This window comes from Octopus sinensis, linkage group LG1, assembly GCF_006345805.1.
Source record: "Octopus sinensis linkage group LG1, ASM634580v1, whole genome shotgun sequence".
Taxonomy (NCBI): domain Eukaryota; kingdom Metazoa; phylum Mollusca; class Cephalopoda; order Octopoda; family Octopodidae; genus Octopus; species Octopus sinensis.
In genome coordinates, this window is record NC_042997.1 from 88,695,418 (window position 1) to 88,710,909 (window position 15,492).

Consider the following 15,492-nt stretch of genomic DNA (forward strand, 5'->3'; position numbering starts at 1 on the left):
CTTCAGTCAGCAGGTCTGATGAGTCACTGGTATTGTTAGGAGCATAATAGGTATGAGTCCAAAGGAAACTTTTTGACTGGCTAAAAATCAATGACTACATTAAATATATATATATCTATCTACCTACACACACACACACACACTCATGCATGACCAGACTTCCACACAGTTTTCATCTATTAAATTTTACTCCTGTCTTTGGCTATAACAAAAGACACTTGCCCAAGGTACCACTAAGTGAGACTGAACCCAAAATCTTGTGGTTCTGAAGTTAACTTCTTCCTATGCCATGTATGTGCATGTATCATTGATATATATATATATATATATATATATATATATATAGATAGATAGATAGATAATAGGTGGTGCTCCAGCATGGCTGCAGTCAAATGACTGAATCATGTAAAAGATTAAAAGATTATATATATATATATATATATATATGTGTGTGTGTGTGTGTGTGTGTCAGTGAGCCCGTTACTTTTTGATGCAAATATAAAATCAATAGATAACAATTCTCAAGGTAGAAGAGATGATAATTATTTCACAAATATGGTTTTAAAGATGCTCTCTCCTATAACTGCACCTTCACGTATTACTCACTTCAGAAAAAAATACAATTTTGAAAGAAATTATGTATTTCATGGTCCTCTTTAAAATTTCAAACTATCTTACAGTCTCCTGAGAAGCAGTTAAGTTTTTACGAACACGATGATATTACATAACAATTTTGGCTTGAACTATTATTTGTTTAAACCATATGAACTTTTACCAACTTTGTTAGCAGAATGTTTCACATTTGCATGTAGCCAAAGTTTCAAACATGATCATAAGGTTCTCCACCTCTGCCTCCAGAAGAGAGATTTGTCACAAGGGTAGAGGAATCATCATCATCATCATCATCATTCAACATCCATTTTTCATGCTGGCATAGGCTGGACAGTTTTGCTGGAGCTGGTAAGCTAGGGAGCTACACCAGATTCCAGTCTGATTTGGCTGAATTTCTACAGCTAGATGGCCTCCCTAATGCAAACCACTTTACAGTGTGTGCTGGCTGCTGTTAACATGGCACTGGCATAACCACTTTTATGTGGCTCTGACATGAATGCCGTTTATGTAGAACCACATAAGACTCTTGCAGGCCAAAACCTCTTCAACAAGGTGGAGTGGCCTTGAAGATTGAAAAGGGAAGGTGGACAAAATATCATTAAGATGGTTTTACAGTGATTGTGTAACACTGGAGCTAAAGAAAATCACACACACACACAGATATATTTATAAGTAGGTCATATTACTGAACGGGTGTTTTCAAATGAGGATTATCTCACCATATAAATCATGAAATCCTGTAAATAAGCAAAACGAGAAAAATTCTAATTTTAAAATTAAAAAAGAGAAGCCAGTTTGCTATTTTATTCATTATATCAGATGTAAAATTAGCTTTCCGTAGCGTTATTTCCAGTGGCTCTGTAGCTTGGGACGAGGCTAAATTATTTGTTTAAAGGTAAAGATTTGTTAGGAAATATATTAAACTTTATCGTGGCACTCAGTTGGTTACGACAACGAGGGTTCCAGTTGATCTGATCAACGGAACAGCCTACTCGTGAAATTAAGTGGCTGAGCACTCCACAGACACGTTGATTCTCAGGGAGATTCATGTGACACAGAGTGTGACAAGGCTAGTCCTTTGAAATACAGGTACAACAGAAACAAGAAAAAAGAGTGAGAGAAAGTTGTGGTGAAAGAATACAGCAGGGTTCGCCACCACCAGCTGCTGGAGCCTCGTGGAACCTTAGGTGTTTTTGCTCAATAAACACTCACAACGCCCAGTCTGGGAATCGAAATCGCGAGTCCGCCGCCCTAACCACTTAGCCACTGCGCTACCACATTGAACTTTATATAACAGCATTCATAGAAGGGGAGATAATTCTAAACAAATTCTTGAACTAATTCTGAAAACAGTCTTCTATTATTTTGCTTAGCTTAAAAGATTGGTTAATATATACTTCTGAAGGTGTCTTTTGTTGATAAAACTTATCTCATTCTAAAGTAGCTTAGCTATCTACTGTGCATAATGAATAACGAGCAATTTAACAAGTAACTGACACCGACGGTGAAAACTCGTCAATGTCATTAAATGTGAGATACAATTAACTGCTTCGACTGTTGTTGATACGGTTGATGTGTGCGCTATAGTCAAATAATGATGAAAGCATTTTTTTAAAAATCACCAGCTCGATGATTTAGAAAGAAATCCTCCCTGTTAGTCTGAAATATAATAATATTTGGTGACATTGTGGTTACGATGGCATCTTCAATAACAATTCCTCGACGTCTACCTCTACTTATTGCTGACAATGTCTTGTTACCAGGTTCTTCAATGCGTATTTTAGTTCGCAGCTTACAGAAGTGAGTACCCAAACATATTTATTAATTAATACTATCTGTTATATTGCTATGTAGGTTAATGTTTACAAGTACACCGGCACGAAAACATCGACTCTTTTTTTTTTTTATTTGAAAATTTTTCAGCGGATTCCTATGCTTTCGATGACAGAGATTCTGAATATGCCAAAAACTACGTTTTCAAAATTTTCAATTCCTCCCTCCCCACCCCAAATTTTTAAATTTTTTCGGATTTTTTTTTCAGTCTACGTGGAAAAATATGGAGATTTAAATATGGAAAAAAGAAAAAATGTAGTGAAACAGATTAATTTATCAAATATTTAAGGTCTGTTAAAAACTAGGGGTATAGCATGTCACGACAACCCTTTGTATAATTCTCTGTAACTTTTAGATAATATACATTTTTTTTTACTAAGAGCTATAGTTTCACTAGGTTATTCTCTGGTTATTTACGTGCGGTTAGCAAAGATATATTCCGGTGTAGAAGACCAGTGCCTGAATCAAATAACAACTTGTCAACAATCAGCAGCTGAAGTTGTACTTGAATATCAGCTGGCACCGTTTATTTCTCTAAAATACGACAATATGTTATATTTATATTGTCATCAAACGAATGAAAGAAAGATTGCCACCTTAAAATAATCTCTTTCCTTTAGTTACAGATTACACGATTATCAAATATTTGAAGTGACAGGCGTTTCAAAAAGAGATTGTGTCACAAAATGAAGTTAGTAATTTATTAACCAATACTAATTAACCAACAAAACAACCACTCAACATTAAAACTGCCAGAGGCTGTGTAGAGCAATTTACATGCATCTATCTGCCCGCCCGTCCGTCTTCTTAATTTCCTATATTGATAGAGTATTTAAATATGAAAGTTATTCGGAGTCGATGTTGAAAGGAAGACCAATGGATTAAATTGTTTAAGTTTAAATGGCTTGTTTTTTGTCTATTTTATTTTCCAGTCATTCCATTAAGTTCACCTGTTGGTGTTAATAATAATGAAATTATTATGTACAGTGCTCAGGTGCACTACAACTTATCAAAGGCGCATGTACAATACATAGAATTATGTTTAAATGTCAGGAAAGTGAACAGTGTGTATCATGATTTACATGCAAGCATGCGTATGGAGTGTGTGCGGGGGGATATCAGGTGTAGTGCTGGTGAATTTCAGGAAGCATGGAGGTTTTAAAGGATGCAATGTCTTGGCAGCTAACAACTGATGCGGGTAATTTGTGCCATGCTTCAGCAACTCTGAGTGTGAAAAAATGTTTCCAAAAGCCATAGGCGGTGTGCTGTTTTCTGACTTTGTAGGTATGCCCTCATGTGTTAGACACATAGAATTCAATAAGGTATTTAAGGTTGTTGTTGGCACGATAGTTAATAATTTTGTGGGTGTTTACCAAGTGCGTTGCCAGACGTTGGAGCTTTATCGTATCTATGTCCTGGAAGTTTCCAGGAGGTCAATGTTCTGAGCAAGGTAAGGGTTCTAGACTGGTGATGCAAATTCCAAGTGTTGCTGCACCATAGCCATAAATAGATAACTAGAGAGTGGCTGGCAAAGGTCTTGCTGAGTGATGTCAAGACACCCTCAGCCTTCTTGACAATAAATGAATTCAGTTGATACTGTTTATGAGAGAGACACAGATTTATAAGTTTTTCTAAATGGCTCAGTTTGTTTTTAACTAGAAGGAAAATTACAATATCTTACTTGTTAGAAGCTACAGGCTGCACTGAACTTGTTTCTTATCTGTGAGCATGTTTCTTATATGTGAGCATGTTTCTACATAAGTATAATCTGCAGGGGCCTATGATCATCACAACATACAAAAGGGGTAGTGAACTAATTAGTAAATAAATATACAGAAATGTGTTTATTACTGTAGAGAAAAAAAAGAATTGTTTGAAATTCTCTCACTGTATATTTTATACGTATGCTTTCACCTGCTTAATATTGATTTCAAACTTTGGCACAATGCCAGCAATTTCAGAAGAAAGGGTAAGTCAATTACATTGACTCCAGTACTCAACTGGTACTTATTAAATCCATCCTGAAAGGATGAAAGGCAAAGTCAATCTTGGTAGAATTTGAACTCAGAATGTGAAGACAGATGAAATGCTGCTAAGCATTTCTCATGGTGTGCTAATTCCAAAGCCTCGTCTAAATTCTTAACTAGTTCCCTTTCTATTCTAGATCTATCTAAACTTAGCTGGTTGCTAAATCTAATAGATTCTAAACAGATGGTTCTCTTGAGGGCATGCCACCATCTATTATTAATGATGGCGCCACATAATGCCCTCTGTACTAATTCTTTAATCCAGGCATGGAAGGCTTGACAAGTCAAAATGGACTTGTTCATCTTCCAGTACCTGGGTCCCTGTCAATGACATTTATTTATATGTACCTCACATGTCACAAATTTGTGATCCGTGTAAGGCACAATACAAAATTGTGGACAGCTATCTCTTTCTCTAACAAATATCCTATCTATATACGATCTGCATGAGCTGTCGTTATTACTCCACATCCACTGTGGAACTCTCGGCTCTTCAGTCTGTAATGGTCTACTAGATTATAGCTCTCTAGTAGACGCTTGAGGCTAGGATTTCCCCTCCTATCAGTTGAGCCAACACTATCCACCCGTGTATCGAGTGTAGTGTTAAAGTCTCCTAATAGAACTAACATTTTTGAGGTCACTAGAAAGTGCTCTAGTTCTCGATAAAAGCCAGACTGCCTACACTCCTTAAGAGCATAGACAGCTACCAATCTGAAAGACTGTTTACTCATGTGGATCACATCTAGGACGACCAGCCTACCTTCTGGGTCCAGAAAGACTGTACTTACCTGTAAGTCCAAGGTCTTCCTGAGTAGAACCACCACACCCCCTCCTCCTTGTCGGCCAGGAGAAATAAATTTCTCATAGCCATTTAGAAGAGGCAAGAATGCTTGTGGTCCACTCATCTTGGATTCAGTTACAATGCACACATCTATATCTTGTGACCTGAGGTCGTTCAGGAGACAAGCTTGTTTCCATTTTGAACCCGGCCCACGCACATTTATGCACCCTAGCTTAATCAACATAAAGAAATTTTATGGAAAAAGAAGTACTTACAATTTAAGTTTTCATGGTGGTGGGGCTGCACAAATACACCTACCTCCACATCCTTTTCTTTTGCTGGTGGAGCCGCTGGGCTTTTTATTGGTGTAGCTACTGGGCTATTTGTTGGTGTGGCGGCCAGGCTTACGATTAATTTACCCTCCACCACTTCTGTGCTGACATCTTGCACGTCGTCCAGGTAACGCGCTATCAATTCTTTCCACAGGCCTTTGTCCATTAATGGAAAACTAATGCCTGTCGGTGTGATCTAATGTATTTAGTCACCAGTTCATTTCTTTCTCTAAAATGCCACTGTTTTTTCATGTGCTTTTTTGGTGGAAGTTTGATAAATGATTTTACTGTGAAGTTGGATTGGGGAGTTTGGTTGTGTGTATCGTATGTTTTGTTACTTTTTTTGATTGGGGAGGGAAGTCAGGGACATGTGTCTTTTTCCGTTTATGCATAACTGTGGTAAACTCCATTTCTTCAGTTGTTTCTTCTTTCTCCTCAGCTACATTTTCTTCCTTCTTCGCTAACGCATTCTCTGGCTTGTCTGTTTTTTCCTTCACCTCCTTTGCAGCTTTTGGGGGAGGAGCTTCATTCTCTTTTTTTTTTTGTGCACTTGGAGTGAATGTGGCCCTTTTCTCCACACTTGAAGCATCTGGGCCTATGTCCCTCCACGGCCACTCGCAATGATAGCCCCTCCCCTACAAATACCCTATCGGGTAAATTTTCCAGAGTCTCATTCGCTGCTTGGACTAACATTTCTAATGTCTGGCCTTTCCAATTTATGGTGTTCTTCTTTTTCATCTGTAAGAGGAACATCTCTTCTACGTCATAAATCACTGCTGCTGCTACCCACATAACTTCATATCCTGCTGGAATTTCTTCCACTGTAATTTTTGCAGTTCTGTGACCCAAGTATGTGGGTAGCAGCATTATCTCATAATTCCTTAATGTTTTTGTTGACACCTCCTTGGCTACGTTCTTGGCTTCTGTTATCCTTTTTTCCTTCAGGTTGTAGATTTTGTATACTACCGTTCTAGCATTGATTGCTTGTACCATTTCAGGAGGCGGCAACAGTTTAGTGCTTTAAGTTCAGTCATACTGTGCTGCACCTGTGTCTTCTATAACCTGAGGTAGATTAAAGCCTTGGGAGAGGATTTGGCAGATGGGCACTGAAAGAAGCATTCTGTGTGTGTATGGGTGTGTTACCTGCTTGGAAGCATGTGAGGGTTGGTGTCAGGAAAATCTATCTCAGCAAATTGTGTCTGACCCATGCAAGCATAGAAAAATGGGCATTGATATTGATGATGATTTAGTTTATTTCAAGAGCTCCTGTCAAACAAAACTCACTGATCTGCTTTTGAAGAAGTTTCTTTTAATAGCATGTAATTGTCCCTGTGTTTTGTTCTCTCAATTATTGTTTGAGCCTTTTTTGCAATTGGTGGGTTTAAATTTCTGCATTTTATAGTATCTTTGAACGAAAAAAAAAAAACTGGCTTTTCTATTTGATTTAGAGTTCTTAGGTATTTATTTGAACTCTAATAGAGAAGAAAATTCATCATTTGCATGAAATACCATTTTGCATTCTTGTGATTCAATTTCCAAAAATATTTTCAGTTCCTATAGAAACTGAAAATTTCTTAACAAATGAGAGGTGACACTGAAATTTATTTGAAAAAAATCAAAATTTTCACTGAAATTTATTTCAAAAATCAAAATGTAAACAAACCAATGGTTGATTTTTATGTTTTCATGTCATGAGATATAGGAAACTCTTGTGGATGTAATAGGGTATAATTTGTCATTTTCAATTACATAGTTAGGTATTTTTAATTTTCTGGCACTTTATTCATTGTAAAACACATTTGATCTTTTAACTACTTGTGAAGCATTTTTGCCATCAAATGACATTCTATTACATGGATATAGCTGATTGCATGCTGGAAAGAAAGGGAAATGGTTTATTGGCAGGATTGATAATGACTTGATTATGTGCTTCTTAGTTTGATGATGAGGAAAATTTTAAATTTTACAATAAATGAAATGGCAAAGGATAAGCTATTTAAAGTAATTTATTCTTTTGCAGCTAATCAATTAGAAGATTCTGATTGTGATTTTTGAAATTTTGCTATAACTATTTGTGTTTATTCTGATGTGCTGCTCTCCTTAATTATATCTTCTTTTAAAAGGTGTTGAATTTCTTCATAGATAAACTCAGTACCCATTTAAGTCATAGATTTATTGTTAAACCTCAGGCCAACCTTGATTAATCACCATCATCACTTAACAAACATTTTCCATGCTGATATGGGTTGGATGGTTTGACAGGAGCTGGCCAGTTTGAAGAGCCACTCAGGCTTCATGTCTGTTTTGGCATGGTTTCTACAGCTGGATGCCCTTCCTAATGCCAACAACCTTATAGAGTGTAGTGGGTACTTTTATGCAGCACTGCCGCAGGTGTGTTTATGTAGCACCAGTACCCATGAGCCTGTAAAGTTAGGAATGCTCAGCTGGAGGGGGAAATAGCCTGTATTCAAGGACAACCATGCTTTTACTTAGCTTGACATGTCTTTTCAAGCACAGCAAACTGCCAGATATCTTGGACCCCTGTCATCCCATCTCTGAGTCCCAATGTCTGTAGATCCTTTCTCACCACTTCATTCCATGTCTTCTTTGGTCTAGCCCTTCCACATATTCCCTCTACTGGCACCTCTTGATGCAACTTTCTTCATTTATACACATCACATGGCCATATTAGTGCAGTCATTTCTCTTGCACACTACATCTGATGTCTCATATACCCAGTTTTTCTTTCAAATCACTTATTCTCTGTCATGCATTCACACAGACATTTGTTGTTGGACTGTTGGTAATCTTATTCCCCGCCACCCTGTCATGTTTTGAAAGATGTAGTTTCTTTTCATTTCATCAACTATTAGCCTCTGAGTTATAGTGGATAAAAGCATTGGAACTTAGATCAAAACAGTGAAAACCCAATGTGAGCACATGTAGATATGCAAAAAGGAAAACAAAAACAAAAAGACCCCACAAAATGAAGGTTAGAAGTTAAAAAAATATTTTCCATCAGTATTAACAATAACTCATGTCAATTAGTCATGGCACATTTTGGTAATAGTATTAATCAGGTTGAATGACTGTAGAAACTTTCGTGCTAACTAAACAGTCTTTGATGCTGATGATGGTAGAAAATGTTGCTGTGATTAATAATGTCCAATAAATATCGCAGTAAAAGGATGTTTGAAGAAAAAGTATTTATTTGAAAACTCAGAAGATAAAATTGAACTCAGCAATGTTTTATTAACGTATTACTTTTTATCATTTATTGTAGATTAACATCATTTCCTTTTTGTCTTTATCACTTTGGTAATAAATTATTTCTTTGCTCCTATCATATCTCTAGTGTGATAGCTTCCTTTATCTTTCAGCATGAATATGGTAAAAGGACGTCTTATGGGACGAAGCTCACTTCGCAGCACAATCATTGGTGTAATTCCAAAGGAGCAAAATGATGACACTGTAAGTTGTTTCCATATATGTATGTGTACTTCCACTCACTCACTCACACACACACTCTCTCTCTCTCTCTCTCTCCATATATATATATATATATATATATATGTGCACTTGTGTACATATCTATGTTTGTATGTATCTAAATATGTTTCTGTATTTATGAGTATATTCTTCTGTGTGTGTGTGTGTTATACATGTCAAGAGCAGAAACATACCTAAATGATTCAGAAGTTCATATTGCAATTAGAAAATGTTCAAGTTTCATTGCATTGCATCTTTAGCTTGCAGCTTCTACTATAGTCTTGGATCAACATAACCTTTGTGAGTGAAATTAAGTAGACAGAAACTGTGTGGAAGCCCACTGGATGAACTGTATGTCAACATGTCAATGTCAGCATTGTTGTGCTCTGTTGCACACTGATTTTGTTTGAGGAATATGTTAGGAGTACAAGTGTCTGTGGAATATTCAGCTGCATCATACACTATAATTTGATGAATATTTCGGATTATCAAACAGCTGGAATACTCACCGTCAAATTTGACAGTGATTCATCCACTTACATGTCAAGGTGTATATTTCTGCATATTTGCTTGCATGTGTATATATGTTTGCATTTATGTTATATGTAAGTCTGTGTTTAAAACTTTTTGTATGTTTTTTTTTCTTACTTTTATACAGTCAATTTTTCTATTTTTTTTATGGGAGTTGCATTATGCAAATTTTAACATTAGCATATTACTAAAAAAATTTTTATGGTTGAATGCCTGTCTTACTATTAACGACTCAACTGTCAAGTAGAAATGGAACCTATTTTCAAATAAATAGAGATTTGAATTGAATTCATGTAAGTTTCTTTCATTTTATTTTCCTCTCTATTATGTTTTTTAGGATGAAGATTTAAGCACCCTTCACTCAATTGGAACAGCAGCAGTTGTGGTTCAGGTAACTGGAACCAACTGGCCTAAACCAGCATATACTCTGTTAGTAACAGGACTGTGTCGGCTGAAAGTGGAGGAACTATTACAAGAGACTCCATACCCTGTAGCTACTGTCACTCAACTTGACCAGCTGCCTGATAAAGATTTAGGTAAGACAACTGTGCATTTTGTGTTGCTGAATCCGAACATCAGTTTTATTGAACCATGTCTTATTCTGTAGTTACTGAATCCTATTTAAGCATAAGGAGAGTCCTTAAGTAAATATAACTAGTTTTTTTGAAGTTGTTTTTGCTTATCTACTACCTGCACTAATTATGTCATCTTGTTACCTTGGCTTATATGCTATTTAGAATCAGCCTTTAAAAAGTCCTTTCTATTTTGGTCTTGATTACTCATACTTTTAACTACTCCATTGCATCTAGTATAGTTGATCCAGTCAGTTTGCTAGACATTTCAGTACATTGGTTGTGTACCCTTTGTATGCAAGGGCTATACAAGATCGATTGAGCTTTGTACTCAGACATGTCATTGTGTATTTGAGTTGTCCACTTATTACATGCTTCAGTTTGTCTGATACTTGTAGATTGGTCACAGGTCAGGATATGTAGCCTCTCATAATTTGGTATTATATCTTGGAAGAAATTTATCTCACACCCATATAAATCCATGAAACTAGAATTATGTACTATTATGATTATTTTATAGACATTTACATCATCCTGTAAAACGAAGAACTGTGAGAAAATATTAGGGCATAACCATTATCTTAGTATATTCCTGTAGATAAAGAAAAATAAGCTAATCATGTAGCTGTGTGGTAAGAAGCTTTCTTCCCAACCATATGGTTCTGGGTTCAGTCCCACTGTGTGGCACCTTGAGCAAGTGTCTTCTACTATAGCTTCAGGCCTACCAGAGCCTTGTGAGTGGATTTGGTAGACAGGAACTGAAAGAAGCCCACCATATATATGTGTGTGTGTGTGTCTTTGCATCTGTGTTTGTCCACCCCCCCACCACTTAACAACTGATGTTGGCGTTTATGTCCCCATAACTTAGCAGTTCAGCAAAAGAAACCGATACAATTAGTACTAATCTTACAAAGAATAAGTCCTTGGGTTGATTTGTTCAACTAAAAACCCTTTAAGGTGCTGCCCCAGCATAGCTGCAGTCAAATGACTGAAACAAATAAAAGAATAATCCTTCCCAGAGCATGAGGGTCCATAAGATTAGAGCTCATCTCTGATTTCTGTTGTAAGATATAGATCTAATACTAGACAGGATGTGGGGCCATGGTAAAAATTAAATTGCATTGCAAAGCAAGAAACTACACTACCCTTATTATTTACTTAGAGCTCAGTAGATTCTGTCTGTGAGAGTTGAGTGTCTTGCCTAAGGATACAACAATGACTTGATATAAATTATCAACCTCTTGGCTTGTTATCTGATACCCTAATAGTTTCACTGTCCTCACATTCTTCGAACATAAGGTCTGTGAATTAAATAACTGCCTCCACTTATAAACTAATTGTCTGTGGATCACGAAAAACTTGCCTATCGAGATGTATCCTACTTCAAATGTAGTTCCAGTGACTTGACCCTCTTTGAGTTTATATTAAACATTTACTCTCTTATTTTATTTAAAATTGTTGGAAGGTTATTTTAGATTCTCTGCTAGTTATTTATATCATTCAATGAATACATTTCTTTAATCAATGAATGCAATTTTATTCAGTAAACAAATGCAATCTTTGTGTTGATAAATACATTTCTTTAGCATTATAACTATATATTTTGTAGTAGATGAATATATTTATTTAACAAAAATGTAACAGTGAAATGATAAAGGCAGTGTTTTAGTTGATGGTAATTATTCAACTAATCTCTTTATTTGGTAAACAAAGATTTTATTCTGACATTTCATCATCTGTAAATTAATTTATTCTGTTGCAGATGACAGTTTTATAATGGATAAGGAACTGAAGAAAATGGCTGAAAACTTCCGTGAACATGCTGTAGAGCTTGTAGGATTGTTAGATATTTCAACCCCTATTATGGCTAAACTGAAAGTAAGTCATAGAATTCTTAGGCATTTTCTTTTGGTAGTCCTATCAATATAATACATTTTACTAGTTTGACCATTGAAAGAGCCTATATATGGATACCTGACATTCAAATTTTTCTGAAGTATTACTTTATGGTCTTAGAAAAATAAAACCATATTGGATAATGAAATCTGAGATAAACTCTGTGAAAAGTCAGGATAGTCACATCTACAATGCATTTGATATTATTTATCTCTCTCTCTCTCTGAATCAGCTCTGCTGTGCTTGAGAGAGTGTTGTGGTTGACCACATCTTTAAATCTTTTTCTGGATGAAAGATTAATCTATAGCAGGCAACATTCCCAAGAGAATTTGTACCTACTCTTGACAGTTAAGTAAATTGAGGCACAGATATAATGAAGTACCTTGACACTGAGACTACTTAAAATACCTAAAGTGGATTGAACTCAAAGCTTATAAGCTTGTAGTTCATTAACTTATCCATTTGGTCATATGACCTTGATGACAACAATAATTATAATATTTTACATGCTGTTCTTTTTTTAGTCATTCTAGTTTACTCATCAGTAATTAATATAGAAAATATCCTCTCTCCAAGTAAATTATTGTTAATGCCTATGTTCCAAGCTGGCATTGGTTGGATAGTTTGACAGGAATCAACTAGCCTGAAGACTGTGTTGGTCTCCATTGTTTGCTTTGGTAAAGTTTCTATGACTAGATATCCTTCCTAATGCCAACCACTTTACAGAGTGTACTGAGGGTTTTTTTTTCAGGGCCCAGGCACTATTAATGTTGATTATAGTAGAACATTCTAAAATAAATGTGTTATAAAGTCAATAACTATTTCAATTCTGTTCCAGAAAATGTTGGACCAACTACCCAGTCAGCATTTACCTGATGTCTGTGCTGCCATTGTGAAAGCTTCTTATTCAGAGAAGATGCAAGTTTTAGACGCTGTAGAACTATCTGACCGATTCAAGCGTGCACTTCCTTTGATTGTCAGACAAATTGAGGTAATGATCTGCTTTTGGTATTATCACACAACATGCAGGTAATGGGCATATTTGAAATAATAAAACATTGAATTGAGCTTTTCTTTTGTAACTAGCTCAGTATATCAGTCTGTTCAAATAATATTAGGGTCTAGTTTTTAATCCTTATTGTATCAAGAAACTACATCAGTTTACCTAAGTGAAAATAGGATCTTTTTCTATGCCAAAGCATAAGACTTAGCTGTAAGAAGATCAAATGTAACTACTTGTGTCCCATCAATACATTAATGTCTCTATTTTCTTAAAACAATCACACTTTGGTGAATATTATTAAAATATATAAGATATTAGTTTTTGATGTTTATTTCATTCTTTGTTACTTTTATTTATTATATAATTTTGTGTTCCTTATATCCCAGGCTCTTCGCTTGTTGCAAAAAGTTAAGAAGGAAAAGTTTGAAATTGTCATACGCAAAGAAATGGCTCGTCCGTCTCATTCAAAGAAAATTTTCCGGCGAGTGAGTGAGGATTTTGATGATGGCCAGGAGATCGATACTGATGAATATGCAGACTTTGAACAAAAAATCAAGTAATGGATCATTTTTATTTTTGGAGATTGTCATTACTAACATTTGTTTGCAATCTATATGAAATTAACATTTGAACTACCATAATGTGTTTTTACTGTTTTCATGAGATGACCGTAAAGTGGACATCTATTTCCTAGCTCTCTCTGCTGGAGCATGTAGAGTTATGTGTCTTACCTAAAAATACAAAACAATGGTTCTGTAGTGTGGTGCAAAATATGTAAGTTAGGTATGTATGAAAATCTAGTAAGAGTCCATGTGTGAAGATGCTATAAATTCAGTGAAGAATTTATATACAGGCTCTATTCTTGTCCACAAGGCTCTATCCTTGGTCATCTTTGTGGCAATCATTTTAGGATTTAGGATTAGATAACTTTGGGAACATAATCTGTTGAGAAATTGTAGAAAGGGCACAAAGCTTATAAAAATGGATTTGAGTAAAAAATCTATTGTCATCTAATGCAGATTAAAAGTAATAATAAATAAGGAAGGATACTACATGTTAGTATATGAATAGTCTTATTTAGTACATAGCTAGGATTTTGTGAGGATTACTGATGTGTATATAGTGTAAGCAATAGATATACAAAAGATGTATGTGTTTGTCTGTGGGGTTTCTGGTAAACTTATAGTGAATAACAACTTAAAATGCATCTGATGCTCTGTGTAGCTAATAGGGGCTGTATTTACACAATGAAGAATATTGTCACTTGTAGAACATAAATTGTATTGGATGAAATGACACTATAGTAGATGGAATATCAATAGAGAATTGTCTCACTGTCTTTTTCATTGCTCTAAGATCAACAGTGGGATAGAATGTTGTAGAAATATTTAACTGTTTATGTGAAAATATACACATTTGTGTAAAACTGTACACATATTCTCCTTGTTGATATGTTTAGTGTGTTACCTAATGAATGTCATAATGTTGCAATCACTGTTACATTATTGTGCAGTTAATATGCCGCTTAAGACTTTTGTTTACATGGGTAAGTCTTTTGTTGTTCTTTAACCCCAAATCAGCTCCAATCCAAAGAAGAAAAAAAATTCAGCTGTAACCATCCCATTTTTTATTTAGATATTATATATCAAAGACTACATTGTGCCCTTTACTTTCTAATTGTTCCATCAGCCATGTAAATGTTCATTGTTGGCTTGAAAGGCCTTTTTATTTTTAGGGTAAGGATATATTCAATTACAACTTCCTCTGATACTTACTTGGCTTTGATTTTATTAAGCTCACCCCATCATGCAAATAGTGTGATTTGTACTCAGAATGTTGAAGACAAAATTAAATAGTTTAAGATAAGTGACCTTTTTAAAAGAAGTACAACATTTGATGGATAAATCATTATTCTGTTGTAATTTTTTTTTTTGAAGCCTGTTTTTTCAGCTGAATGAGAATTTTAGAAGCATCTCTTTGTGCTTCTTTAAATTGTAATTACTTATTTAAAGTAATTGCAATTGTGTTCAAAGTATTGAAATCTGAAGAGATTTCCAGGAAAAAATGTTCTGGTGGTGTACTTATTCTGAAACTCCACTTTTTTTTTACAGTTTTATGAATAATTATGTTTTGTAGTATGAAATTATGTAGCTTTTTCAACATAGTTGTCAATCACAAAAAGATTCTGCTCTTTTGCTCTGTGACATATAATTTGTTACTATACAATTTCTACTGTGTCTCTGCATTAATGTTGCACATAACAATGTTAGATTGCTTATTGTATTGTTTTAGACTTGCAAAGATGCCAAAGGGTGCACATAAGGCTGCAATAAAGGAACTGAAGCGGTTTAAGAATATGATGCCTAATATGCCAGAACATGTTATGATCAGGTAAGTTTACACTGGATGTTTTTAG

The 15,492-nt window shown here is 35.2% G+C and overlaps 1 protein-coding gene across 2 annotated transcripts in view; it reads left to right on the plus strand.

The window, feature by feature from the left end:
- The first annotated feature begins 1,940 nt into the window (after nucleotides 1–1,940).
- The window catches only part of LOC115212347 (lon protease homolog 2, peroxisomal), a 37,996-nt gene continuing 24,444 nt past the window's right edge, over nucleotides 1,941–15,492 (plus strand). The window contains exons 1-7 of one of the 2 annotated variants that reach the window (XM_036502685.1): nucleotides 1,941–2,412; nucleotides 8,941–9,056; nucleotides 9,943–10,141; nucleotides 11,940–12,055; nucleotides 12,912–13,064; nucleotides 13,463–13,632; nucleotides 15,369–15,467. In XM_036502685.1, the coding sequence (XP_036358578.1) occupies nucleotides 8,967–9,056; nucleotides 9,943–10,141; nucleotides 11,940–12,055; nucleotides 12,912–13,064; nucleotides 13,463–13,632; nucleotides 15,369–15,467 (827 nt within the window). In that variant the 5' untranslated portion in view covers nucleotides 1,941–2,412; nucleotides 8,941–8,966. The remainder of the gene's footprint in view (nucleotides 2,413–8,940; nucleotides 9,057–9,942; nucleotides 10,142–11,939; nucleotides 12,056–12,911; nucleotides 13,065–13,462; nucleotides 13,633–15,368; nucleotides 15,468–15,492) is intronic. The other variant, XM_029781219.2, reaches the window with a different exon arrangement.